The sequence below is a fragment of the Phocoena sinus genome, chromosome 8 (assembly GCF_008692025.1).
Source record: "Phocoena sinus isolate mPhoSin1 chromosome 8, mPhoSin1.pri, whole genome shotgun sequence".
Taxonomy (NCBI): Eukaryota; Metazoa; Chordata; class Mammalia; order Artiodactyla; family Phocoenidae; genus Phocoena; species Phocoena sinus.
This window is the reverse complement of record NC_045770.1, coordinates 101850882-101876801: the sequence shown is the minus strand read 5'-3', so window position 1 is coordinate 101876801 and position 25920 is coordinate 101850882. Positions and strand designations below refer to the sequence as shown.

The window sequence follows — 25920 nt, the reverse complement described above, 5'->3', positions numbered from 1 at the left end:
TTGTGTGTGTATATATATACATATATGAATGTGAAAGATGATTAATACAAAAATTGACTAGTAGCAAGTACACACCTAGCTAGGGAAGGATAGGGCAATACTGCCAGTGTTTGGTGAAGAGTCCCAGAATCTCTGGGTCACAGTCTAGTTTCAATTTCCCTGACAGTTTATAAGAGGCTCCTTCTGGGAAAGTCAGTGGGCGGGTCCATGAGAGGAACCTCATGACTCAGATTACAAATGTGAGGCAACCAGAAGGAATCTGGGGGATGATGGCACTCAGCATATCTATCTAGGGGGGATAATGGCCTTCAAAACATTTGTTTTGAGTCACATTTGATGCATACTGTCATCCTGGTATCTCTCTTTACTAGCATCCTTTAGAGATGCCCTTCAGTTCTCTCCTGTATTAATGCTTTTATCCTCTGCAACTCACATCTTTCTCTTTCTTGGATTACTCTCTTGTTTTGGTGGAATACCACCTCTAATAGATTCTGAGAAAGGATGCATTTTAAAAAGATTGTTTATGCCTGAAAACGTCTTCATTTTATCCTCGGATTTGATTGATAGTTTGGCTGGGTATGGAATTCTAGGCTGAAAAGAATTTTTAAAAAAATGTGATGGTATTGCTCCATTGTCATCTAGTTTATGCTATTGTTTACGAGAAGTCTGAATCGGTTCTGATTTTCGATCCTTTGTATGTGACCAATTTTATCTTTCTGGAAGCTTACAGAATCTTCTCTTTATCTTCAGTGTTCTGAGATTTCACTATGATAAACCTTGTGTGGATCTGTTTTCATGAATTGTGCTGGGCACTTGATGACACTTTTCAATGTGGAAACCCTGTTCCTTCAATTCTGGGAAATTTTCCATTTTCTCTTCTCTCATTCGGGAACACTGATTATTCAGAGGTTGTACCCCTAGACTGCTCCTCTGATTTTCTTTTCTTCTCTCCCCTGTTTTCCAATTATTTATCTTTTTCAATGAGAAAACTAACACTTATTGGTAGATCTGTGTACAGTAGAAGTTTTTTAAAAAGTAGCAGTGATGATATCAGCATAAAAAAGAGAAACATATGCTAAATAAATCTGATTCCATGGGTGATCCTGCATAACAATTGAGGTGTTGATTACACCTGGCTTCTACTTCAGGTAAATGTCCGCCCTCCTGTGCAGCAATAAACTCCAAATAGAGATTACTGTACAAATTTGGGAAGTATAAGATACCAAATTCAGGGTGCTATTTTAAGAAGATTTGGTAGATTTATAAAATATCTCCAAATCATCTCATTTTTAGTTATCCTTTAGTGATTATTAACAGACTAAAGAAGAGAGTCACAATTTAATATAAGTAGAGCATTTTCTTCACAAAATTGTTACATAATTTAGTAAAAATACATATTTTGAGCATTTAAATACAATTCCAAACCTTGAGATACTGAAGAACCAAGAAATATTTTTATCATTTGCTCTTTCTACAAGCACCTTCTTGAAAAATGAAACAATACAAATTGGACACATCCCATTATCCTTCCTGAGGCTTTAGCCCAATGCGCTAGCCAGCCACCTGAAAGAGGCAAAACCGTGACAACACAACAATGATAAAACAGCATCAACAATTCTACTGGACCCCCTCACAGAACATGAAACCAGAACATACTACGAAACAAAAAGAGGTGCCATTTATACTGTTTCCAAAGATTTCCTCTTTCATTTCTTGGCCTAGATGAGGGTTTCTCAGCCTCAGCACTGTTGACATTTGGGTCATTAGCAATGAAGATAAGTCTTCATTGTTAGGACTTGCCCTGTGTATTGCAGGATATTTAGTAGCATCCATGGCCTCTACCAACTAGATGCCAGTAGCACCCTCCACCCCCAGGTGTAAGAACCAAAATGTCTGTAGATATTGCCAAATTTCCCCCAGAGGTGCAAGCCTGTACCCCCTTGGAAGTACTGGCCGAGGTGAGTAATGGTCATAATACACGGTGTGGCCAAATTAAAATGTAGCTTCTGCACTTTTCCCATCTCACTAGAGAGGGTGGATTTAGTGGATGCTGGACAACGTCCGGCAGCGCTTTTGCTTTGTAAGAGCCATCAAAGCAGAGCAGCTCTCTTTTTCGCTTAACTCGAGGATAATTTTCTGTGTGAAAGGATCTTATTAGTCATTATGTTTATTTGTGTTCAGCTCTTTGAAGCAGACTAGATTTTCCTTCAACGGACTATATGTAACTCATCTAAGTTTCCATGTAGAAAGGGAAACAATGGATTTAAACCAAAATGTTGTTTGTGCTTTTCCATGCCTAAGAGTATTCTAATCGAGACGGTCCTATTTTCCACCTACCTATTTAAAAAATACTCAGGCTTCAAAAAATGTATACTTAGTAAGCTTTTGTACTGAATAGTACTCTAGCAAAAAGCAACTAGGAGCTACACTCATGCTGAAGTCTACCTGTGTCAGATAAAATTTTTTTTTTTTTTGCGATACGCGGGCCTCTCACTGTTGTGGCCTCTCCCGTCGCGGAGCACAGTCTCCGGACGCGCAGGCTCAGCGGCCATGGCTCACGGGCCCAGCCGCTCCGCGGCATGTGGGATCTTCCCGGACCGGGCCACGAACCCGCGTCCCCTGCGTCGGCAGGCGGACTCTCAACCACTGCGCCACCAGGGAAGCCCAGATAAAATTTTAAGATAAATAGAAATTGAAGATGTGGCCAATGGTATTGTGTAATTACATAAACCTGGATAAATTACAGGGTATTATATAACAACTACTGTAAATATTAAAGCCAACTTTCTGTACACATATTTTATAACCATTGTTATTTTATAACCTCTCATAGTCTGAATTCAATTGCTTTCTGAATAATATTACTCTTCTTATATCCACTTAGAACATTGCTGAAAGTGAAGAAAAGCACATTAGAATTGCCTTTTTCCAGAAACAATTCCGGGGCTTAACTCATAGTAGATGTGTAGCATAAGCAGCTAATTGTCCGCAGTCTGATAGGATTACTGTTTGCCCACTTTCGAGAAAAGATAATGAGGGGCAACTTTTCTCTTTCATAATATTCTGATCGAAGACCTCTGGTGCACAACCGTGTAGCCCATTTTCACGATCAGAACTGTTGTAATTTCAGCACAGTGGCTGGGCTGGACCCAGCAGCCTTACAACAAGAAAACCATCGATGGCATGTGCAGGTAGCTCTGTCTCTCCTGGGAAGGTCATTCTTTCCGTAAACTCTGCACTCTCAGGGCTAACTAAATACTACTTTCTTGTATTTAATGACACAATTTGACTCTGTACAAAGCATGAGCGCAAACAATGAGGCTATTGTTGTTTTCCTTGACAAAGCACCTTTTGTATGAACTGGCTCCATCAGTGTTTCTCCTCACACTGTGAGGTTCTGTAAAGAACTGGGGGCTTATTGTTCCTACTCCATTATCTGCAAACCATTTTCTCCCCACCTTGACACATAGCTTAGCAAGGAAAACACTGGATCCAAGTGGTTTTATGCAGGCTCCCTAGCAAGAACCCGGCAGGACCACGGTTGCCACAAAGCCAAGCCTAATTACCTTTAATTTAACAGGAAGGTCTAAAGACTGAGCGGCAGTCAAACCTTAGGTCAGTAGCTTCATGCAAAACTTTTGTTGACATAGTGTTCTGGGTACCTTGTGATGTAGTTACACTGGTGTATTTCTGGCATTTCACACAGCTATGCTGGACACGTTTATGGCTCGGATAAGCCTGGGCAGTGGCAACATATATTCTTTTTAAGCATTGAAGTTTTTTCAGAGTCTTCTCTATGGTGGGCATGTGGGAATTTTTCGGCCACAACATACACAACCTAGGCAAGCTCTGTGCTCAGGGTACCAAGGGCAGAGTTGGCGGTGTCATGTAAGGATGTGGGTTTGGGGTACCAAGTCCACATTTTCATCCTTTTTATTACTGGGAGTTTTAGTACACTGTCTCATTGGACTTCTTGGCGTAAAATCATTATAATCTTTTCCTTTGCAGTTCTTGGTGCTGCTTAAATGCTTGGCTTGGTTTTAGGGTGAGATTTCTTGATCCATGTTCATGATACCGTTAGTGGGAAAAAGTACAGTTTTCATGATTTCGGGCATTGTGCCTTCACTGCATTTAGTGTTCTTTGGGTCCTAGTGGAATTATGCCTAAAACAAATGCCTTATTTTACTTTTAGTTGGATTTTGGAAAGAGTGAAATTTGATACATGTTCAATTTTTACCCTGAAACTTACTCTTAACTTTTGCAATGTTTTTTTTTTTCTTGTACAAACAATACAAGTCAGATATCTTAATAATTTAAAGTATAACATTACTACTCTTCATAGTTTGAGTCATTTAAGAACATGCAAAGAGCACCTCTGCACCTGGCAGGACCGGGTGCTGGGAATACAGCGAAGATGACGGCAAGTGAGGGTTTTGCTCTGCCGGAGGTCACGGTTTATTGAGGATTCAATAGCAATGACTCTTCAACTTCACACTTACTTCGAGAGCTCCCTGTTGGCCAGCCAGGATTCAACCATCTGGCTTCATCTCCCTGTCCTTTTCACAGCCACCCTCTGGGGATGTGTGCTTTAAGTACTCACAGGGTGAAGTGAGTTTTCCCGCTTCAGACCTGCTGTATGTCATTGGCCAGCTGGCCCCACCCACCACTCCTTCCCCATCCTGCCCTCTTCTCCCCATTTCCCTGCCAATGTTAGTTGACTTCTGAGTTTGTCAAGAAGACCAAGGGGGCATGGGAGGCTCCCGGAGCTGGATGTTCTTGTTGAACGTACAGCGTGTACTCAGATTCCTGACACAGAATCTGATCCACCCTCCTCTCTCTTCCAGGTCAGAGAGGCCATCATGGTAGCTGGCATCGCAGGAGTGGGCCTGGCAGCCATAGGCCTCATTGGAATCATGTTCTCAAGAAACAAGAAACAAAAGCAATGACTTGAAGGGACTCTCTTGTCGGCAGTGAATTTATACATTAAGGGGGCCTTCTTTGCTAGAGGGTTTGAGGTTTGGTTTGTGGATTTATTCTGTTTTACAATAAGGCTTATTTTCACAGAATAAAATAAAGCCCAATGAAGGAGGATTTTATTGGGGGAAGTGCAGCAAGAACTGCCTGGCGTGGTCTGTTGAGGGTGCAGCTACGCTCTGTTCCTGATGATGCCATGTTGTTCTCTGCCTCTTTGGTGATTTTCTCTCACTTTCTATTTGTGGGCTGCATTCTTCACGTGCAGGAAACAAAGTCCAACTCCGGTTATCTCAAGTAATGGGGGCTTCTAGTGGTGAGGATACAGGTGGGCAGCAAGGGAGACAGACAAACCTGACTGATATTCAAGAACAGGAACCACTGCACACCCAGGACCTTTGGCCTGGAGCTAGACCCAGTCTGGCTTCCAGGACTTAGTAGCTGGAGTCTATGTCCGTGGGGTTCAAACCTCAGCCATAAGGAAAGACTATATGCTCTTGCCAGTCTTGTTAAAATCTCCTTTATCTCCCTCTGATCTCCACAGCTTTTCTCAGCCTTATCACTTCCACCCCGCAGCACTCCTACGTCCTCTCCACTTGGGCTGTCACGACACCCCTCCCCCCCACCGCCAAGTCTCTGATCCCACACCCGCTCCTGCGGCTTCTCTCCCCACATCTGCTCAGTTTCATCCCTCCCTGTGGCCTGCGAGGTGCTCCCAACGCAAGCTCCTGAGAGAGAATCTGATTGGCTCAGCTCACCACACTTAGCCTACAGATTGATTGGCTGCCATTGGGTCAGGTGGCCCCACTAGGCCAATCAGCTCTGCCCAGTGGGGCCAGGTCTCGTGGTACAAAGTTGCCTCGGGGCTTTCGGGGTGGGAGTGTGGCTCATCCCATGCCTGATGTAGGTGCAGCTGAGCCCTCCCGGGAGGGTCTGGGGGCGAAGGGACGATCCTTCATGGTTGGTCCCTTGAGGTCTCCTGGTGTTGCTCGCTGGGCTTGGCAGGTGTTCAAAGTGACCATTTTCCTGAAAGGGGCTTTTGTGGGTTCCTCAGAAGTACCCTGTTGGGGCTGACTGTCCGTCCCTCCACAGGGCACGTCTTCTCTGTCTGCTTGCGAATGTTTCCTTCGTCAGCCCTGGTTGTCTGGGGACCATCAGTCTTTTGGAATCCTGGACAGGACTTACAAATGGCTCCTGGCCAGCTCCCTCCTGCTTGGCCCACATCTGGTCCAGTATTAGCTTGTGCCCATTCATGTCCCAGCGTTGATGTAAGAGTAGTGTCTCCCAGTGTAGTTTTCTTCCTTTTTGTTTCAGTTCTGTTGATGTCCCATGTCGTGCCAGTTCTTAAGCTCCCAAACCCAAGGGACACAAGGTCCAAATTAAAGGGTGGTATCTTTTTTTTTTTTGCGGTACGCGGGCCTCTCACTGTTGTGGCCTCATCCCGTTGCGGAGCACAGGCTCCGGACGCGCAGGCTCAGCGACCATGGCTCACGGGCCCCAGCCGCCTCCGCGGCATGTGGGATCTTCCCGGACCGGGACACGAACCCGCGTCCCCTGCATCGGCAGGCGGACTCTCAACCACTGCGCCCCCAGGGAAGCCCAAAGGTGGGTTTCTTGAAGCCCACTCTGTCGCATGGCATAAGGTGATGCAGAGGCGTGGAGCATAAACCTCCAAACTGATTGTCGAGTAAAAAGGAATGAAGTAGAATAAACACAAGAAAGCAAAACTAAGACACCCAGTTCAATTACAAAATAAACATTACATACAGAAAGTGGGGTGTGTAGAAATGACCAGAGAAGACGGAAGAACTAATTCCAAATATATTGGTAATGACCATAAGTAAATATGGACTAAATTTGCCAAGTATAAGACAAATATTATGCTGGATTAGACAGCTAATCCAGGGAGTACTGTCTACAGCAGAGGCAACTGAAATATAAGGACACAAAAGACTGAAGTTTGAAAAGATGGACGTTGTGCATGATAACTCATCTGATGTCTTTAAAACATTGTTATCGAGGAGAAAAATTGGGCGGTGTGTATAAACTGTCCTAGACTGAAAGACATGTTGGAGGCAAAACAGCTAAGTGTGAAAAAACGACTATAAACGCAATTTGGGGTAATAGGGAAAATTTGAATATGGACTGGGTGTTTAAGAATATTAAGAAATTATGAATTTTATTAAGTGTGAAAATGGTATGAGGACTTATGGGAAAACACATGAACCTTATTAAAAAAATCGATGCAGATACAGCGAATATGACAAAACAATAAGTTTTTAATCTATGTATTGGGTATATGGGTAACCGCTGTGGTAGTCTTTCTAGTACTTTTTGTATATTAAAATTTTTAACCTAGTAAGCATCTGAAAAGTATCTGAAATTTGAACTTGAAAATTTAAATAAACTGAAACTTTTGAAATTATTTCAAAAGTTTATTATTATTTTGAATTAATTTCAAAATAAATTATATAATAATTTTTTAAATTAAAAGAAGATATGCTAGGCAAATACTAACTAAAAACTGGTTAGGTTAATACTAATTAACTAAAAGCTGGTACATCTATAATCATATCAGACACTATAGGCTTTAAACCAAAAATGATTACTGGACAGAAAAAAGATAAAAGGTGTGGCATAATAAGAAATGCATTTGGTCTTATCCTTGGTTCTTGGCCAGAGCTCCTAAAACCCTTGGAATTTCCTAAGTGATAGGCATGTCTTTTCCTGTTCCTAAGGAGCCCCTTTTGATCAACCTGAGTTTGTCCTAATGAGGAGACTTAGGGTGGGGACACTAAGATAGCCTTAAGATGGGGCTGGTCATCAGAAAGACCAAGTGATTAGAGGGCTGGAACTTTCAGGCTACTGATCTCTAAGAAGGGGAGGTGAGGGGTGGGCAAGCTGAAGATTAAGCTCTATAAAAACTCTTGATCAAGGAGACTTGATGAGCTTCCTGCTGGTGAACATATGGAGGTATCAGGAGAGCGGCTGCCGGAAGAGGGCATGGACGGTCCTTGCCCACACAACTTGCCCTATGCATCTCTTCCATTTGGTTGTTCCTGAGTTCTGTACATTATAATAAACCGGTAAACATAATTAAAGTGCCTCTTCCTGAGTTCTGTGAGCTGTTCTAGCAAATTATTGAACCTTAGGAAGGGTTGTGGGAACCGCTGATTTTTAGCCCATTGACAGAAGTACAGGTGACCTGGGTCTTGCGAATGGTGAAAGGTGTCTAAAGGTGAAGGAGGGCAGGCTTAGGGGACTGAGCACTTGAGCTCTGAGGCCTGTGCCAGCTCCCAGGGGCTAGTGTCAAAACTGAACTGAATTGTTGAACACCCAGTTGGTATCTGGGAAATCAGAGAATTAGTTGCTGGTGTTGACAAAGGCTCCAAAAAGTTTCTGAAAAAATTTCAATTCAGTAGGAAGGCATAATACTTCTGAAATTGTTTGCACCTAATAAAAGTCCTAAAATAGATACTGAAAATTTTGGCCTAGTGCAAGGAGAAAATGACAAATTCCCCATGATAGTGGGAGATCTAAATAACACCTCTCTCTGGAACTGATAAATCGAGAAGACACAAAAGATACAGCAATTTTGAAAAACCAACGAGCTGATTTAATGAACACATGTAGTACAATTGTTGAATATAGATTTTTTTTTTTTTTTATTTTTGTGGTACGCGGGCCTCTCACTGTTGTGGCCTCTCCCGTTGCGGAGCACAGGCTCCGGACGTGGCAGGCTCAGCAACCATGGCTCATGGGCCAGGCCGTTCTGCGGCACGTGGGATCTTCCCAGACCGGGGCACAAACCCGTGTCCCCTGCATCAGCAGGCAGACTCTCAACCACTGCGCCACCAGGGAAGCCCGAATATAGATTCTTTTTGACCACACACAAAGGAATGCTCATGAAAACTGACCACGTCCTTGGCCTTGATGCAAGTCGCAACAAATTTCAAGGGGCTGGTAACATAGAGATCATCTTTTCTAACCATAATGAAATTAAGTTAGAAATCAATAAGAAAGTGATAGCTAGAAAAACTCTATCCTTTTAGAAATTTTAGAACACATTGTTAGATCAATTATGAGTCAGAGAAGAAAACATGATGGAAACTAGAAAATATTAGAACTGGATGATAACAAAAATACTAGAGATCAGTACTTGGGTCATTCTGGTCAAGGGATACCTAGAAAGAAAAGTGTAGCATGAGTTCTTACATTAAGAAAGAAAAAGGTACAAATTAATGAGTTAATCATCCAATTGAAGAAGATAGATAGAAGTCATACAGCTGGCCAATAGGGACATGAAAAGATGCTCAACAGGAATAATCAGGGAAATGCAAATCAAACCTACAATGAGACACCAGTTCATGGCTATTATCAAGAAGACAAGAAATGACCAGTGTTGGTGAGGATGTGAAGAAAAGACAAGCCCTGTCGACTGTTGCTGGGAATGTAAAGTGGTACAGCCACTATGGAAACAGCATGAAGTTTCCTCAAAAAATTAAAAAATAGGATTACCATATGATCCAGCAATCCCCCTTCTGGATGTTTATCCAAAGAAAAGGAAAACATAACTTGAAAAGATATGTGCAACCCCATGTTTGTCACAGCATTATTTACAACAGCCAAGATATGGAAACAAGCCAAGTGTCCATCAATGGGTAAATGGATAAGGAAATTGTGGTATACATGTAGAACGGAATATTATTCAGTCATAAGAAAGAATGAAATCTTGCCATTTGCGACTACATGAATGGACCTTAAAGGCATTAGGCTAAGTGAAATAAGTCAGACAGAGAAATACAAATACTGTATGATCTTACTTATATATGGAATCTTTCAAAAAAAAATCATGCTTATAGATACGGAGAACAGATTGGTGGTTGCCAGAGCTGGGGGCTGGGGGTGGGTGAAATGGGTGGAGGGAGTCAAAAAGTACAAGCTTCCAGTTATAAGATAAATAAGTCATGGGGATGTAATGTACCACATGGTGACTATAGTTAATAATACCATATTGCATATTTGCAAGTTTCTAGGAGAATAGATCTTAAAAGTGCTCATCACAAGAAAAAAATGTTTTGTAACTATGTATGATGACAGATGTTAACTAGACTTGTTGTGGTGATCGTTTTGCAATATATGCAAATATCAAATCATTATGTTGTGCTTCTGAAACTACGATAATGTTGTATGTCAATTATACCAAAAAAAAAAAAAGAGAGAAAGAGAAAAGAAAAAAGAATAGGAAGAAAGTAAAAAGATATGAACCAAAAGAAATGAATCAAAATAAGCATATAAAAGAGAATACACAAGTTAATGTTTTAGGAATAAAAAGGGGGGATATAACTACAGATACTAAGGAGATCAAAAAACAAGAAATCAATAAATTGGAAAATTTGGATGGAATTAATACATTCTAAGGAAAGCATATTATCAAAATTGAACCACGAATAAGTAAAAAAGTCTAAGTAGTCCTATTACCATTAAAGGAATTAAATCAGTACTTAAAATTTGTCCCACAAAGAAATGGCATTCCTGGATGGTTTTACAGAGGAGTTTTCCCAAATATTCAAGCAATACATGAATGAGATCTCTCTGGAGAAAATATCGAAGGACTTTGCATGGCTAGGAAACCGCAATATCATAAATATGTCAGTTTCTTTCCAAATTCATCTCTAGATTCAGTGCAATTCCAAACCAAATTCCAACAGGGTCTTTCCTGAAGTTCGCAACCAGATTCTAAAATAGACCTGGAAAAAGTAAAGAGGCAAGGTTAGCTTTTTCATTACTAAGAAGAAACACCAGGCAGGGAGACTTGCACTATGAAATACCAATTTATTATAAATTATTATTGTGACCAAAATAGTGCGTTTTGGGGCTTCCCTGGTGGCGCAGTTGTTGAGAGTCCGCCTGCCGATGCAGGGGACGTGGGTTCGTGCCCTGGTCCGGGAAGATCCCACATGCCGCGGAGCGGCTGGGCCTGTGAGCCATGGCCGCTGAGCCTGCGCGTCCGGACCCTGTGCTCCGCAACGGGAGAGGCCACAACAGTGAGAGGCCCGCGTACCGCAAAAAAAAAAAAAAAAAAAGTGCGTTTTTGGTGCAGGGATAGTTAGGCTGACTAATGGAATGGAGTAGAACCTCTAAAACAGACCCCACAAATATACGAAACCTTAATTTACAACAAAGGTGACACTGCAGATCAGTGGGGAAGGATGAACTATTTAGGGTTGGCAAACAGTTTTTGTGAAGAGCCAGGGAGTAAATATTGGTAGGCCTCAAAGCGATGCAACTATTCAACTCTGCTGTTGTAGCAGGAAAGCCGCCATAGTCAATTCACGTCTACGTACTGTAATACGTGGGTGTGTATCTAATAAAACTATTTGTAAAAGAATAAAAACATAACTTTATCTGTGGACCACTGAGATTTAAATTTCATGTACTTTTCATGGGTCATGAAATATTAACTTCTGGTTTTTTTCAACCATCTAAAATGCAAAACCCAGTCTTAGCTACTGGGCTGTATGAAAACAGGGAAGGGCTGGATCTGACCTGTGGGCCATAGTTTGCTGATCCTCAACCAATAAACGGTACTCAAAAAACGGCGTAATCATATGGACTTTGTGCTGTACAGAAAAAGTCAGTTGGGGAGGATTCAGACTTAAATGTGAAAGGAAATATATAAGTTGCAGCTCTCCAGACAAACAGAACCAATAGGATATAGATAGATAGATGCAAGAGGAGATTTATTAAAGGAAATGGTACACATGGTTATGGAGGCTGAGAAATCCCACCATCTGCTATCTGCAAACACAGAACAGAAAGCTCGTGATGTAATTCAGTCCAAGTCCAAAGGCCGGAGAACCAAGGGAGCCAATGGTCTAAGTCCCAGTGAAGGCCTGACCACATGGAGGGTAGGGCGCTGGCATAAGTCCTGGAGTTTAAAGGTCAGAGAACCAGGAACTCTGATATCTGAGAGCAGGAAACGATGGACCTCTCAGCTCAAGGAGAGAGATTGTCCTTCCTCCACCTTCTTTGTTCTATTCAGTCCTTCAGCGGATGGGATGATGCTCTGTTAACCTAAATAAAACTAGGAGGCCATGTTCCGGCAGAAAGCAGTTATTTGGGATCCAAGAACTGCAATGCAGGGCACACAGGTTTGGATAGCGACCTAAACAGTGTCCTACCAGGGAGTTAAAGTCAAGGGTTTTTAAAGGCAAAGAAGGAAGGTTCGCATTGCAAAGAATTTTAATTGGAGCTGGGTGCAGAAGCTAGTCCTGGCTGAACAGGGTTGCTAAGGCTATCGCTAGAGCGAGGTAACAACCCGTTGCTATGACAAGTTGCAAGTGTTTTTGCAGAGTCCTTGGAATATCTGTGGTTTCACCCAGTTCAAAAGTTCAGGTTCTGGGCTTCCCTGGTGGCGCAGTGATTGAGAGTCCGCTTGCCGATGCAGGGGACACCGGTTCGTGCCCCGGTCCGGGAAGATCCCACATGCCGCGGAGCAACGAAGCCCGTGCGCCACAACTACTGAGTCTGCTCTCTAGAGCCCACGGGCAACAGCTACTGAGCCCGTGTGCCACAACTACTGAAGCCCACGTGCCTAGAGCCCGTGCTCTGCAACAAGAGAGGCCACCGCAATAAGCCCGCGCACCGCAATGAAGAGCAGCCCCTGTTCACCGCAACTAGAGAAAGCCTGCAGGCAGCATTGAAACGGAGCCAAAAATAAATAAATAAATCTATTAAAAATAAATAAATAAGGAAAAGACAACCCAACAGAAAGGTGGACAAATGTATTAACAGGCTTTCCACAGAGGAGAGAATACAAATGTCTAATAAACACATGACAAAATGGGGCACTTCCTAAGTACTTGTAGAAATGTGAGTTAAAAGATCCTAGTCTACAGCTACCATGCTGAAAAATATTTAAATATTGAGCAGTTATATCTCTGGTATTCTGCTGGTAGGAAGCTAATTTTCCATTCTTTTTCTAATAAAGCTGAAGGTCATACCCTACAACCCAGTAACTCTGGTCTGTGCTCCTTTAGTGAGTGAAAACTTCTATTTAGTGGGTCACAGTCAATATTTTAAAAATCATTCAGTGAAACACAATGATAGAGAATAGGATTTGTCAGAGTGAATTTCATCTTGTTTCTTGGCAAATTTTTTGGTAAGACTTTTACTTGTATACATCAATATCCTGATGCATTGTGAAGTGTATTTCTCACCGTGAGTCTTGGTCAAAAAGATCTGAAAGCCTCTGCTTAGAGGAGAGCCGCCCGGTGCTCCAGGAGGCTTTGCATGAGGACGCTCGGGGCAGTTTTGACACCCTCAGTGTCCGTTGACCCGAGACAGGATGATTAGCTGTGCTACATTCTACAAAGGGAATGCTGTGAACGTGAATGAACAATGGCTACAATCCGTCAGCATGGAACCTAATCGTGAGCAAAAACAATCAAGTTGTAGAATGTATGATGTTTGATTCTGTTTTTACCAAATTAAAAAAATGTTGTTAAGGGATACCTTTTTATTTGTAAAAACTTTTAAAAAGCAAGACATTAATAGGCACAAAATTCAGGAGAGTGGCTACAACAGTACTAGGAGGGAGAGAAATTGGGTTAATTTTTTTATAACAGCTTTATTAAAATAGAATTCATATACCATCCACTTCGCCCATTTAAAGTCTATAATTTGGTGGGTTTTGGTATATTCACAGAGCTGTGAAACAATCACCACAATCAATTTTAGAACACTTTCACCACTTCAAAAAGAAGCTCCATACCCTTTAGCTATCACCTCCGAGCACTGCCTGTGCCTCTAGTCTTAAACAATCAGAAATCTACTTTTTGTCTCTATATATTTGTCCATTCTGGGCATTACATATAAATAGAATCTTAAAATAGGTAGCATTTGTGACCTGTTTCTTTCACAAGCATGCTTTTAAATTTCCTCCCTGTTGTAGCATGAATTATGACTTCCTTCTTTATGGCCAAGTAATGTTCCATTGTATGGATATACCCATTTAAAAAATATATTTATTTATTTATTTGGCTGCACTGGGTCTTAGTTGCGGCATGTGGGATCTCCGTTGCCACGTGCGAGATCTTTTTAGTTGCAGCCTGCAGGCTCTTAATTGTGGCATGCAGGATCTAGTTCCCTGACCAGGGATCGAACCTGGGCCCCCTGCATTGGGAGCATGGAGTCTTAACCACTGGACCACCAGGGAAGTCCCTACCCATGTTTTTTATCCATTCATCAGTATGCGTCCACCTTTTGGCAATTATGAATAATGCTGCTGTGAACATTTGTGTACAGACTTTTTTTGTGTCATGGGGCTTATTAAGATATTGGTGATTTTCTATTTCTTCAATTGGGTGTTGGTGCATGGATATTTTATTGTTATTTCTTATGTCTTACACTTATGACTGTTCTTTTATATATAGATATAAGATTTAAGAAAACTCATTAAAAAGTATATGTAGGGCTTCCCTGGTGGCGCAGTGGTTGAGAGTATGCCTGCCGATGCAGGGGACGTGGGTTTGTGCCCCGGTCTGGGAAGATCCCACATGCCGTGGAGCGACTAAGCCTGTGCGCCACAACTACTGAGCCTGCTCTCTAGAGCCCGCGAGCCACAACTACTGAAGCCCGCACGCCTAGAACCCGTGCTCCACAACAAGAGAAGCCACTGCAATGAGAAGCCCATGCACCGCAGTGAAGAGTAGCCCCACTCGCTGCAACTAAAGAAAGCCCGTGCGCAGCAACGAAGACCCAACGCAGCCAAAAATAAATAAATAAATATATTAAAAAAAGAAAGAAATTGATAAGGTTTCCTCTAGGGGGACCTGGGTGGCTAGGGGATGGGGGTGGGGAGTACAGAGGCTTATCTTTCATTTTATATTCTTTTATAATTTTTTTTTTTTTTTGCAGTACGCGGGCCTCTCACTGCTGTGGCCTCTCCCGTTGCGGAGCACAGGCTCCGGACGCGCAGGCTCAGCGGCCATGTCTCACGGGCCCAGCCGCTCCGCGGCACGTGGGATCTTCCCGGACCGGGGCACGAACCCGTGTCCCCTGCATCGGCAGGCGGACTCGCAACCACTGCGCCACCAGGGAAGCCCAAACTTACATAAGCTTTTATTTTGAAAGTAGCTCTGTTGGTGGTGATTCTGGGGGGTTTCCTTGTTGGTCTGCAGCTCTGGCACAGAGGGGCACGGGCACAAGCTGAGGCCTGCGGGGCCGGGTGGGGTGAGGAGTGCTCCTCTGGGCCGTCCTGAGGGGGCAGGAGTGGTGGGCTTGGGAGGGCAGCCTCTGCCCAGTGCCCAGGCCCACCTCCTCCGTCCCACTGTCCTCGTCGGTGCGACCAGGGAAATGGTTCACAGTGGTGGGCCCAGGTGGGGGCCGCCAGAGACGTCCTTGTCCTGTCTCATCTCCAAACATCGCCAGCCCTTTGCTTTTCCCTGCATCCCTTCAGCCTCCTTCCACCCACATGCTCCTTCTTCCTTGTGGCTCAAAACCAGCCACACTTCCTGAGTGCTCGCTGCAGCCTGCAGCACGAGAAAGGCTTTTCTCGAATCTGTGCAACGCCCCTGTGAAGCAGGAATAATTACCCCCAAGTGTGCACTGAGGGCACTGACGCTCCGGTAAAGGGACCTTCCCAAGAGGTGCAGCGGGGATCTGAACTTAGGGGAGTCTGACTCCAAAGCCCTACCTTAAAAACAATCAATTTCTTTGATTCCACAAGAAATATGTGAATACATTTTCCTTGTTAACAACAGGAACAACCCAACCCAACCCAACCCAACCCAACCCAGATTGAAACTGCTGGCATTAAGGCTAAAGTCTCTTTCCATGCTCCATCCTCCTTTATACAGCCTGGTGTGTGTCCTTCCAGATAACTTTTCTGCTCATTTGCATACATAGGTACGGCTCCCTTTTCAGTGCTGTTTTGTGACTTTGCATTTTCTTGTAGTTTTTCATTTGGTTCCCTGAGTATAGGTCATTTAGGAAATGCTTTTCCTTTGTTTACCAGTTTTTCAAATGACATGGTGAGTCTTTTGCACCCTCCAAAGCTGACAGATTTTTAAAAAATACCATGATGAGCACACAGATTTCAATTACTGGACTTTTTCCATCTATGTGTAGTTATCCTTTTTGATGTTCAAATTGTCCCATCTTGGGCCAAGTTGAGTCTTGACTTCTGTAGTCAAAGGCTTTGCTCTCAACCGTGTCTCCTCTGTGCCCCCCCACGGCAGCTCAGCCCCCTGCTTGGGTGGAGTTGGCTCAGCTGAGTCACGGGGAGGTGGGGTGCTGGCTGGCCTCAGAGTGCTCCCGAAATAGAACTCCTGCGTCAAGGGCGTATCTCGCATTCTGAGTGTGACCAGGGCCACCTACCTCCTGCTCTTGTAAACTCCAGGAGGGCACTGCCCCACTGCCAACTCTAACCGCACTGTGATCCCCAGCCCGGATCTTGGCCCGGAGCCCAGACTTGAGCTGCCACAGGACTGCCTGGGATGTTCTGGGATCGTTAAGGGCATAATGTTGGAAATGTTCAGACCTAGGTTTCAGTCTTGCTCCTCTACTCACTAGGTAAGGATCTTTGGCAAGTTGCCTTACCTCCCTGGGACTCAGTCTGCTCATCTATCAAGTGGGGCGGTGACAGTTCCTACTCCAAGGAGTGATGGATAAAGTGGGTCAAGTGTTGAGCACTGCGTCTGGCACGTTGAGCTGTGCCATTCGGAGCTCCATCCCTCACGAGAGACACACGGGCCTGGGTACGAGGCGGGTGGCCCTTTAGGAGACATTTTAGACCTCCTGGGAGTCAGAGATTCACTCGCTGACACACACATGCTCTGTGCATACAATGCACTCACACCCAGCTTGTGTACATCACTCTGACCCACACCCATGCCGCACGCCCACCCAGACCGCCTCCTGGACCGCCCTCCTTCTCTTCTTTGTCCTCTGAAGAGCTCCTTTCCAGCCCAGCTGTCTCAGGAAAGAGAGGGGCTTCTCCCCGGTGCGAGAGCTCCCTGCCCCCTGTTTCCTACGAGTGATGAACACAGGGAGCCTGCAGGTTGGACTGGGGCTCCTTGAGGGTCAGGTTCTAGAATGTTCCCTGCGAGGGCTCACCTCTGCCTGTCTCTGGTTTTCCTGTCTCAGGCCAAGCCGAGACTGAGACTTGGAGACCGATTGGAGATTTCTGCTTTTGGTTGTGAGCCCTGGGCCTTCTCTTTGGGATGTGGCTGTGTGGTCCATCTGGCTCCCTCAGGTGAGGACAGGTGCTGTGTTCAAGCACCAGGGCTGAGGTGGAGAGTGGGAACGGCTGTTCGATCGTGTGCGTGCTCTCACTTCAGTGCCTGGCGCAATGGGCACTTAACCGCCACTTCCTGAATGCATCGTGCTCTCCCCTGCAGGGTGTACCAACGGCTAGTCCTCGTTAGCAGTGAGTTCGTGGAGAGACCGTTGACCTTCATTCCATCAGAGAGTGGGGTTCAGTTCCAGGCAACCCGCTGTACCTGGGAAGCACCCCTTCATGGGTCCAATTTCCTACGTATTAGCTGCTCTGGAGGGACAAACAAGAGTGAGGAACAGCTATCTCCTTCAAGTAGCACAGCGTAAGGGAAGGCGCGTGGGCCTCCCAACTAGACAGAACCAGTTTGGAATCCTGGGTCTTCTGCTCACTGACGGTGCCACTTGCACAGGTGACTCCCCCTCGCTAGTTCAGCTGCACCCTCTGCAGAGCAGGTCAGAATCCCTTCCTCCCGGGCCGTGGAAGGATGGATTGAAGGAGGGCCCGGGGAGGCGCTGGTGCAGCGCTGGGCCAGGTGCTGGACCAGCCCCCTTTCCTTCGGGAACCCACTCAATAGCAGGGAGCTGGATACCTGCATTTAACGGCACGTTATGTAACCATTAAAACAGCTGTACAGCAGGTGTGTATACACGTGTATGCATATGTGTAAATATGTAGGTTTATTTTCAAATCCATTTTTAAAAATTAGGCTTATTGAGGAACAATTTACGAACAGTAGAATTTACCCTTTTTAGTATACAGCTCTCTGACTTTGGGCAAACACATATAGTCGTGTAACCATCACCACAATACAGATATAGGAGAGTTCCCTCACCCCTAAAGTTCCCCCACGTCCCTTTGTTGTCAACCAACCCCTAACCCCCAGCTCCTGTGATCTTTTTTCTGTCCCTATAGTTTTGCCTTTTCCAGAATGTCATATAAACAGAATCATACAGAAGGTTGCCTTTTGTGTCTGGCTCCTTTAACTTAGCAGAGTGCGTTTGAGGTTCATTTATGTTGTAGCAAAATGTAGCAGTGACAGGGCTTTGCTCCTTTTCACTGCTGAGTGGTATCCCGTTGGTTGGACGTCCCACCCTTTGTTTGTTCACCACCTGGAGGACGTTTGCGTGGCTTTTGATTTTTGACAATAATGATTACAGCCACTATAGATGTTCCCATACAGGTTTGTTTTGTATGCACGAACATGGAGTTTAATTTCTTTTGGGTAAACACCTAAGAGTAGGATTGGGGGGTCATATGGGAGGTGACAATGCCCAGCTGTTGTCCAAGTACCTCACAGCAACGTAGGAGAGGTCGCCCTCTACCCAGGAAAGGAAGAAGCCCATCTCAGAGCTGAGGGGCAGAAAAGGGAAAATGAACCCAGAAGGAGAGACTCGGGGTTGGGGGATCCCCGGGAGCGGAGATGGAGGAGACAATGTGTTTTTCTCATGAAATAGAATACATTCTTGGAGACATATTTTCACGCCTATGTTGATCTTGTTTCCTCCACCCACCCCTTCTCGTTATGATCTGCAGCCCCGGCAAAGCTTGGTGCTGTCCCTCCTGGTTTTGACTCAGAAGGGGGTCTCTCTGCCCCCATCCCTGCTCCTATAGCTGGAGCGAGCTGGGGCAGAGACTTTTAAAAATGCCCTTTTGCAAAGAAAATCAAACCGGTGAACTAAAGTTTAAACGCACACACACAGGTGAATTTAGAAGCTGGTCATTAGATGAACCGGCTGTTCAGAGATTGGCATTACACCGCAGGCTTCCTGTGAGCCGTGCTGCTTCCAGCAGGTCCATCGGCCCCTCCCTGAGGGTTCCAGGAGACATCACCCGGCCTTCTCGTTCCAGCTTCCTGGAAGCCTGGGTGAGGCAGGAGGCCAGGGTCCCCTTTAGATGCGAAGCAGAGAGTTTAGAGCTGGGAGAACATGGACAACACCAGGCCCAATCCCTTCAATTTATACATGATAAAAGCAGGTGAGAAGAGGAGGGACTTGCTTGAGGCCACACAGAGAATGAGCCCCCCGGAACCTCAGCAGACAGTGGCTGGGCATCCTGGGCTGGGGTGGAGACAGAGGCATAAACAAGCCTAAGTAGCAGAGACAGAACCCCTGCCTTTGATGTCACAGTCGAAGGGGATGGGGGTGGGGAGACGGGCTCTGCAGACCCAGTGCGGTTAGGGGGCGTGGCCGAGGGCGTGAGCATGGCCATTGCTGCTCGGTCCAGTTGGCGAGCCCTCCTTGGCCACCAGGCCCTGAGATGGGCCCTTCCCACAGCCCCAGAGGCAGGTTTTACTATCCTCACTTTACAGATGGAGAATCAGAGGCTCACAGCACTGAAGCAGCTTGTCCACACTCATTAAACAATTAGGTGCTGCGTCTCTAGACCATGGTACAGAGGTGGGATTGGAACCCACGTGGGTTCTGCTCCAAAGGCCCTGATCAAGGAAGGCTTCACAGGACACCTGGACACCTGAGCTGAGTCTGATTTAATTCTTTTGATTAATCTGAAACTGGAAAATGAGCTGGGGCTTACTGGGAAACAGGGGTGATAGGACTATAGACAGAAGGAACAAGCAGTGTGAACCAGGCGGAGGAAAAAACCTGGGTCATGTAGGGGTCAGGGTCATGTCAGGGTCAGGGTCGTGTCAGGGTCAGGCAAACTCTTCCTGTAAAGGGCCACACAGTCGATATTTCAGGCTTTGTGGCCCAGATGGTCTCTGTCTCTTCCATTGTAGCTTTGTAGCCCCCAGAGCAGCCATGGACAATATGTAGTGGATTGAACAAGGCTGTGTTCCAATGAAGTGTTTTTTACAAAAACAAGTGGTGGGCTCGATTTGACCCACGTGCCATAGTTTGCAAAACCTGTTTTTTGTCCTGTCAGTTTCTCACAAATTTATTGTTCCTTTGTCTAAAGAAGTATAAAAGCGGCCTGCTTTGGCCACTTCTTCGGTCCCATTTCCACGGGGCCTCCGTGAGCACGCATTAAGATTTCTTTCTTTTTCTCCAGGAGTCTGTCTTGAGTCGATTATATTATTCGTATAGCCACAAGAATTCAAGAGGGATAGAGGGGGGCAGGCATCTCTCCCTCCCCGACAGCATACAAGCCAGGTAATCTTATCTCATAAACGCAGAGCCTCAGTGCTACTCAGAGTCAAGACATTTGTTCAGCAGATAAATCACGAGCCTACTATGTGCCTGGCGGTGGCTGAGCACCTGGGACAGAGAACAATCCAGGCGAGCCCCCTGCCCTCAAGCTCAGGGTAGTGAGAGGTCGCAGGGGTGCTTTCCAACACTCTACACTGGCTTCCAGGCTCCCAGTCGGTCAGGCCTGACCTACATCACCTGGGCACCCACCCGCTGTGGATGTGCTGTACCCATAGGGCTATTGAGTTTCCCTTCTCTGCCAATATTTGTTTCCTCTGTGGTTGCTCTGAAGAGGACAAGGGCCAGATGGGTCTTTCCGGAAATGAAGGTTCTTGGCGTACATATCCGTGGTCGGACTCTGATGGTGTGACCTCCCCTTCTCCTCTGCTGCAGGTCACTCCTGTGGTCATGACTGTAGGCGTGACAGTAGGTGTCTGGCCGCCAGCTCATTGGGATCCTGCCAGCCCGAAGCAAGCAGGAAAAGCAGTTAAGTTCAAGGAATTGTCCTGACAGCAGCCATTTAGTATAGAGGAATCTTACTTAGCCAGCAGGTATGGAGTTTGCTTTATTAATTTCACTATTTCATCATCCTTTAGGCTTTAAAAAAAATTTTTTTTTTTTTGGCGGCACCGTGAGTCATCCGGCATCTTAGTTTCCCGACCATGAATGGAACCTGTGCCCCATGCTGTGGAAGCTTGAAGTCTTAACCACTGGACCACCAGAGAAGTCCTTAGGCTTATTTTAATGGAGCTAAATAAAAGCACAGGAAGAGTTATTTTGGGAAATGCAGACTAGCGTGAATTCTATTAAAGACACAGTTCAGCTCTGTTATGGACTGAATGTGTTCCCCCAAAATACATGTTGAAGCTCCAGCCTCCAATGTGATGGGATTTGGAGATGGGCTTTGGCAGGTAATTACATTTAGATGAAGTCATGAGGTTGGACGCCCCCATGATGGGATTAGTGCCCTTATAAGAAGAAGAGAGACCAGAGCTCTCTCTTTCCCTCTCCTCCTTGTGAGGACACAGTGAGAAGGCAGCCATCTGCTAGCCACGAAGAGGGTTTTCACAGGAACTGAATCTGGGAGCACCTTGATCTTCAACTTCCCAGCTTCCAGCACTGTGAGAAATAGATGTTTGTTGTTTAAGCCACCCAGTCTGTGGTGTGCTGTTATGGCACCAGAGCTGACTAATACAGGCTCCTTCCCAGCTACACTGAGGTGCGTCTGGGCTGTTCACTGCTATTGTCAGGTTTCCTCTTGGAGGGCTGTGTTCTTTTCATGGTGTGAGGGTACAGGAGGGGCAGGGGAGACACACCTGTGATGGATAAGAACCAGAACCATCTGCCTGCCAGAGCCCGGGACCTCAGCAGCTGGAATTGTGTTGAAGATTCTCAACCACAAACATGACTCAGCCACCAGTGACTGCTGGCTTCCAGTTCCTCCAGTAACTCCCTGTTCCTGTTCCTCTGGATTCCAGGAACCATTAGCGTCATGACCTCCCTCTGCTCTCCACATCTTTCATGTGCCTTGTTACTTTCACACCCCCGCTCCTGCTTCCTCACCACTTGGGTTAGCCATCTACCCCCAAGGTCTTATTGCACATGCCCTCTAGAGGCTACTCTTCCTGCATCCACTCACTTCCATCTCTCAAGCTGCCTTCGGCTCCCAGTGCAAGTTCACGAGAGAGAATCTGATTGGTTCAGCTCGTCGCATCCTATCTCCGCCTACGTATTGGCTGTCCTTGGGTCAGGTGATCCCACTAGGCCAATCAGCTCTGCGGGAGGCAGCATGGTCACATAGTTCAAACCTGACAGGAGAGGCAGTTTCACTCGGAGGGATTTGTGGGTGAGACAAGCGTGATTGGTTCAGGGCACCCAGGGGAGGGGGCAGGGCCAGCACCAAGCTTTGGCCCCTGGAAAGCTGCTGAGATCCTGGGTCTTGTCCCAGAGGACATTCATTGACTGGCATTAGAGACTGGAACTCACATCTCTCATAAGATCTGATTCTCCAGTCTACCACTACTATTTGGAAAATAAAATCTTTGAATCCAAACTTTTCATTTATTTTTTTCATGTCTCAGATGCCTGTTTCTTTAGAAGCCATCAGGAGTAGGGAGAGAGAAGAGGGTTCTGTCCCCTCCACCTCCACCCCTCACCAGGCCAGATGTCCTGTCTGCACTGAGGGCCCACAGGATGAAGAGGAAGAGCTCCAGCATCTGTGAGGGGCCCAGGGTGGGTGCAGAACCAGCTCTCTGAGCAAATCCAGCTGAGCCATCAGCTCAGGCACAGCTCTTGGGCTTCTGTTTGGTCAATAGCGGAAACCACTGGAACGTTCACATGAGCTCATGTTAGATACTCTCCCAAGCCTCCCCCTCAGGTTATGATGAAAGCAAATCTCAGACCAAATTCCGTCACACACCTAGGCATTTATTAAACATGTGTTCACCAAAGAAGCACTGAGCCATCCGTCCAGCCTGTTCTGAAGGCAGAATGAAGACACAGCCCTCGTCCTTTCAGGGGCTGTGACCACACGCTGTATGACAGGCTCACTCAAGGCAGGGTTCGGGTGCCCAGATAGCATCAGGCAACCAGAATCCAATCCAGAGCCTGGCATAGGCACGCTGGGGATCAAGCTCCAGGTAGCACCCCTAGAGAAACAGTTTCCTCTCTCACCCTCTGCACCTGCCAGGGTGGAGAGTGACTCTAACATATTTTAGCCAGCGTACATCTCCTGAATGGCACTCGTTTCACCAATGAGAGATCTTGTCTAGCCCCTGTTATCCTGATTATTAAGTCCTTAATTTTTCCAAGGGAAAACCAGTTCCAGCATTCAGTTTGCTAATTTGAAAAACATCTCTTGATTAGAGTTAAAGATAGGTAAGAGCAGCCACCTCTTTCAGACGTGGTGCCAGCCTACTGCCCCAGGGTGTGGTTTCCTGCTTAGAGAGCTTGCGGAACCTGGGGAATTCTTGGGAGACCCTACCTTCTGTCCCTTTTGTTTTTCGAGCAAAGGAGAATGTGGATAGGACCGAGCATGACTCTCTTCTGGAAAATGTCAAAGAAAGAGGCTGGCTAGAGTTGCCCAGAGAGCAAAGCCAAGAGGAAGGGTGTGGAGAGAGAGTCTGGTGGTGGCAACATCTGCCCTGAGGCTGGGCACAGAGCCCTCCGTCCCCCAAGCCTTCCCAAAGCTCCCAGGAAAGCTGACCCCCTTGGCCTTCGTTTGCAAGTCCCCCACGTCCCACTTCAGCATCCCTGTCCTGACCTCCTACTGCTTCCCCCATTCCCACTCTGACCAGTTCTTCCAAAGAGCCCATCCACCGCGGCCACCCCCGGCACCAGCCAACAACCCAGGATCCCACCTACACACGCCCTCTCACACAAACACACTCACACCAAGACTTACCCATCCCAAGCTCCATTTCTTCCATGCCCTCCCAGAGAGCTGAAAGCCATGGCAGGACTAATTTTTACTAAAATGCTTTAAAAGAGATTGAATGCCAATGTTGTTTGGAACAGCACCTCGAATGGGACAAAATGCTGAAAACTGAATTCAGTATGGCAAATTCAGGCCCCAGGGTTGGGGGCCTTCCCCCAAAACCTGCAGGGAAACTGATGGCAGTGTCTGGTGATGACCTTGGCAGCTCTCCACGTGACCTGGCTGTGAGGACGATGGTCCTTTCCCTGCAGCAGGCGAGACTGCCATGGATCTCCAGATGGCCTCAGCACTCCTGTCACCCTGGCAAGTGACTCCCCCAAGTACCTGTCCTCCAAGCCCAGGGAGCATAGGGTCTCACCCTGGAGGATGGCTCTGTGGTACATCCAGTCAGCTGGCAGCCCTGAGAGTTCCCATAATCCTCCTATGTCCCTGTTGACTCAGATCTCAACAACCTTCGGAATGATCTGATGATTCTCCGACTTAGAGAACAAACTTATGGTTACCAGGGGGGAAGGGTCGGGGGGAGGGATAGATTGGGAGTTTGGGATTGACATCTACACGCTGCTATATTTAAAATCAAATGCCTTTCCATGGGAAAAAAAAAAAAAAAAAAGAACACTCTGGTGGACGCACACAGAGGGAAACACCCAGACATCCACGAGGCAGGAGGGGCAGCATCGAGGACTTCCCTGTGACCTGCCAGCTGTCCCACAGTCCCCAGAGTGGGGACGGACATGCTGTCTTACAAAAGTGACAGAATGACGTCAGAAGGGCAACCCTAGTCATACCGTGCAGGCCCCAAGGTTCCTATTTCTCCAGCACCAATCACCATGTTCTTAAACTTTTCTTGACATAAAAATCAGGCTGTGGAAATATATGCACGCTCTTGAAAGCAAGTTATAGTCCTAAAAACAAGTTTTGCTGAGACCAAGGATTGCCCAGAGATAGCTCAGCCGTTTTATGAATTTATTATGAAAAAGTAAAGCATGCTTCTTATTACTTATATGTACACATATACTTTTCACATTTTAGCGGAATCCAGTTCATAGAAGTCAGTCCAGAGGGCAGCGCCCTGGAACCAGTCCAGCATATTTTTAAGCTTCACAGCAACACACATCTGGTGGATGGTAACCTGTATAACGATGGCTTCAATTTTTAAAATTTTCATATCAAAATTTTTCTCACAGTTGCAGAGAATCGTTGTGTTTTTAATGTATCGGTTAGTAAATTTATTAATAAGGGAAACAACTGTTTATTGAGCACCTATAGTAGGCCAGACATTGTGACTGATGCTGCTGTCTGATGGTAACAAGCTTAGACAGTCCCAGCTCTTGGGACCCCTGTAGTTGTAGCGGGGAGTGGGATATTAGTAAAATAACCGCATGGATCAATGTTCAATTGTAACTGTGAGAATCCCCACGAAGGGCAGATACATGGACACTTGAGACTCTTCATGGGAATGTGACCTGGTCGTGCAGACCAAGCACACACTGTCCATGACTCTGGAGCCATAGGTCCTGGACCGGAAATGAGGTCTGGGGAGGGGAGCCTTAGACTGTAAGAAACGAGAAGGCCTCCTCCTCTCTCTCCTTCGTCTGGTTATTGGGCCTGGGCTCTGCATAGAGCAGCAGGGCCCGCTGAGCCAAAGGGAGCCCTGAAACAAGGTAGGCACGGACCTTTCTGGAACCCCCAAATGGAGGCTGACATTTCAGCCTGGGGATCTGAGCAGGGCCCCACTTGATAAGCAGCAATTGTAAGTGACTCTCCTTGTTCTTCAACCTTCTTATAGCCCTGAGCTTCCAGAGGAGTCTTGGGAATTGTTCCAGCCTAGTCTCCACTGCACTGGGGGATCAAGGGACCCACCAGCTTTTGCAGGCTTGGGAAGGTAGAGCCCAGCGGAGGGTGATGTCCCTAATCCTCAAGCCAGAGTGGTAGTGGCTGTGGTGACACCATGGAGGACGGCCAGATAGAGTGGCCATTCAGGAGGGTCCCTGGTGGCAGAGGCCACTGGGGAAGCAGGAGCACATGGGGATCGGGCCCTTCTGAGGCCACACCCCGCACATGCCGGGAATTAGCAGAGGAATAGT

The 25920-nt window shown here is 46.2% G+C and overlaps 1 protein-coding gene and 1 non-coding gene across 3 annotated transcripts in view; one reads left to right on the top strand and one right to left on the bottom strand.

Annotated features, from left to right (window-relative positions):
- Positions 1–8086, top strand: part of LOC116758041 (phospholipase A and acyltransferase 3) — a 31432-nt gene extending 23346 nt beyond the window's left edge. For both annotated transcript variants that reach the window (XM_032640658.1, XM_032640659.1), the window contains exon 5: positions 4845–8086. In XM_032640658.1, the coding sequence (XP_032496549.1) occupies positions 4845–4946 (102 nt within the window). In that variant the 3' untranslated portion in view covers positions 4947–8086. The remainder of the gene's footprint in view (positions 1–4844) is intronic.
- Positions 8087–14118: 6032 nt separating this feature from the next.
- TRNAW-CCA lies at positions 14119–14191 on the bottom strand. Its single transcript has one exon. It is a non-coding gene; the product is annotated as a tRNA-Trp (tRNA).
- Positions 14192–25920: the final 11729 nt, after the last annotated feature.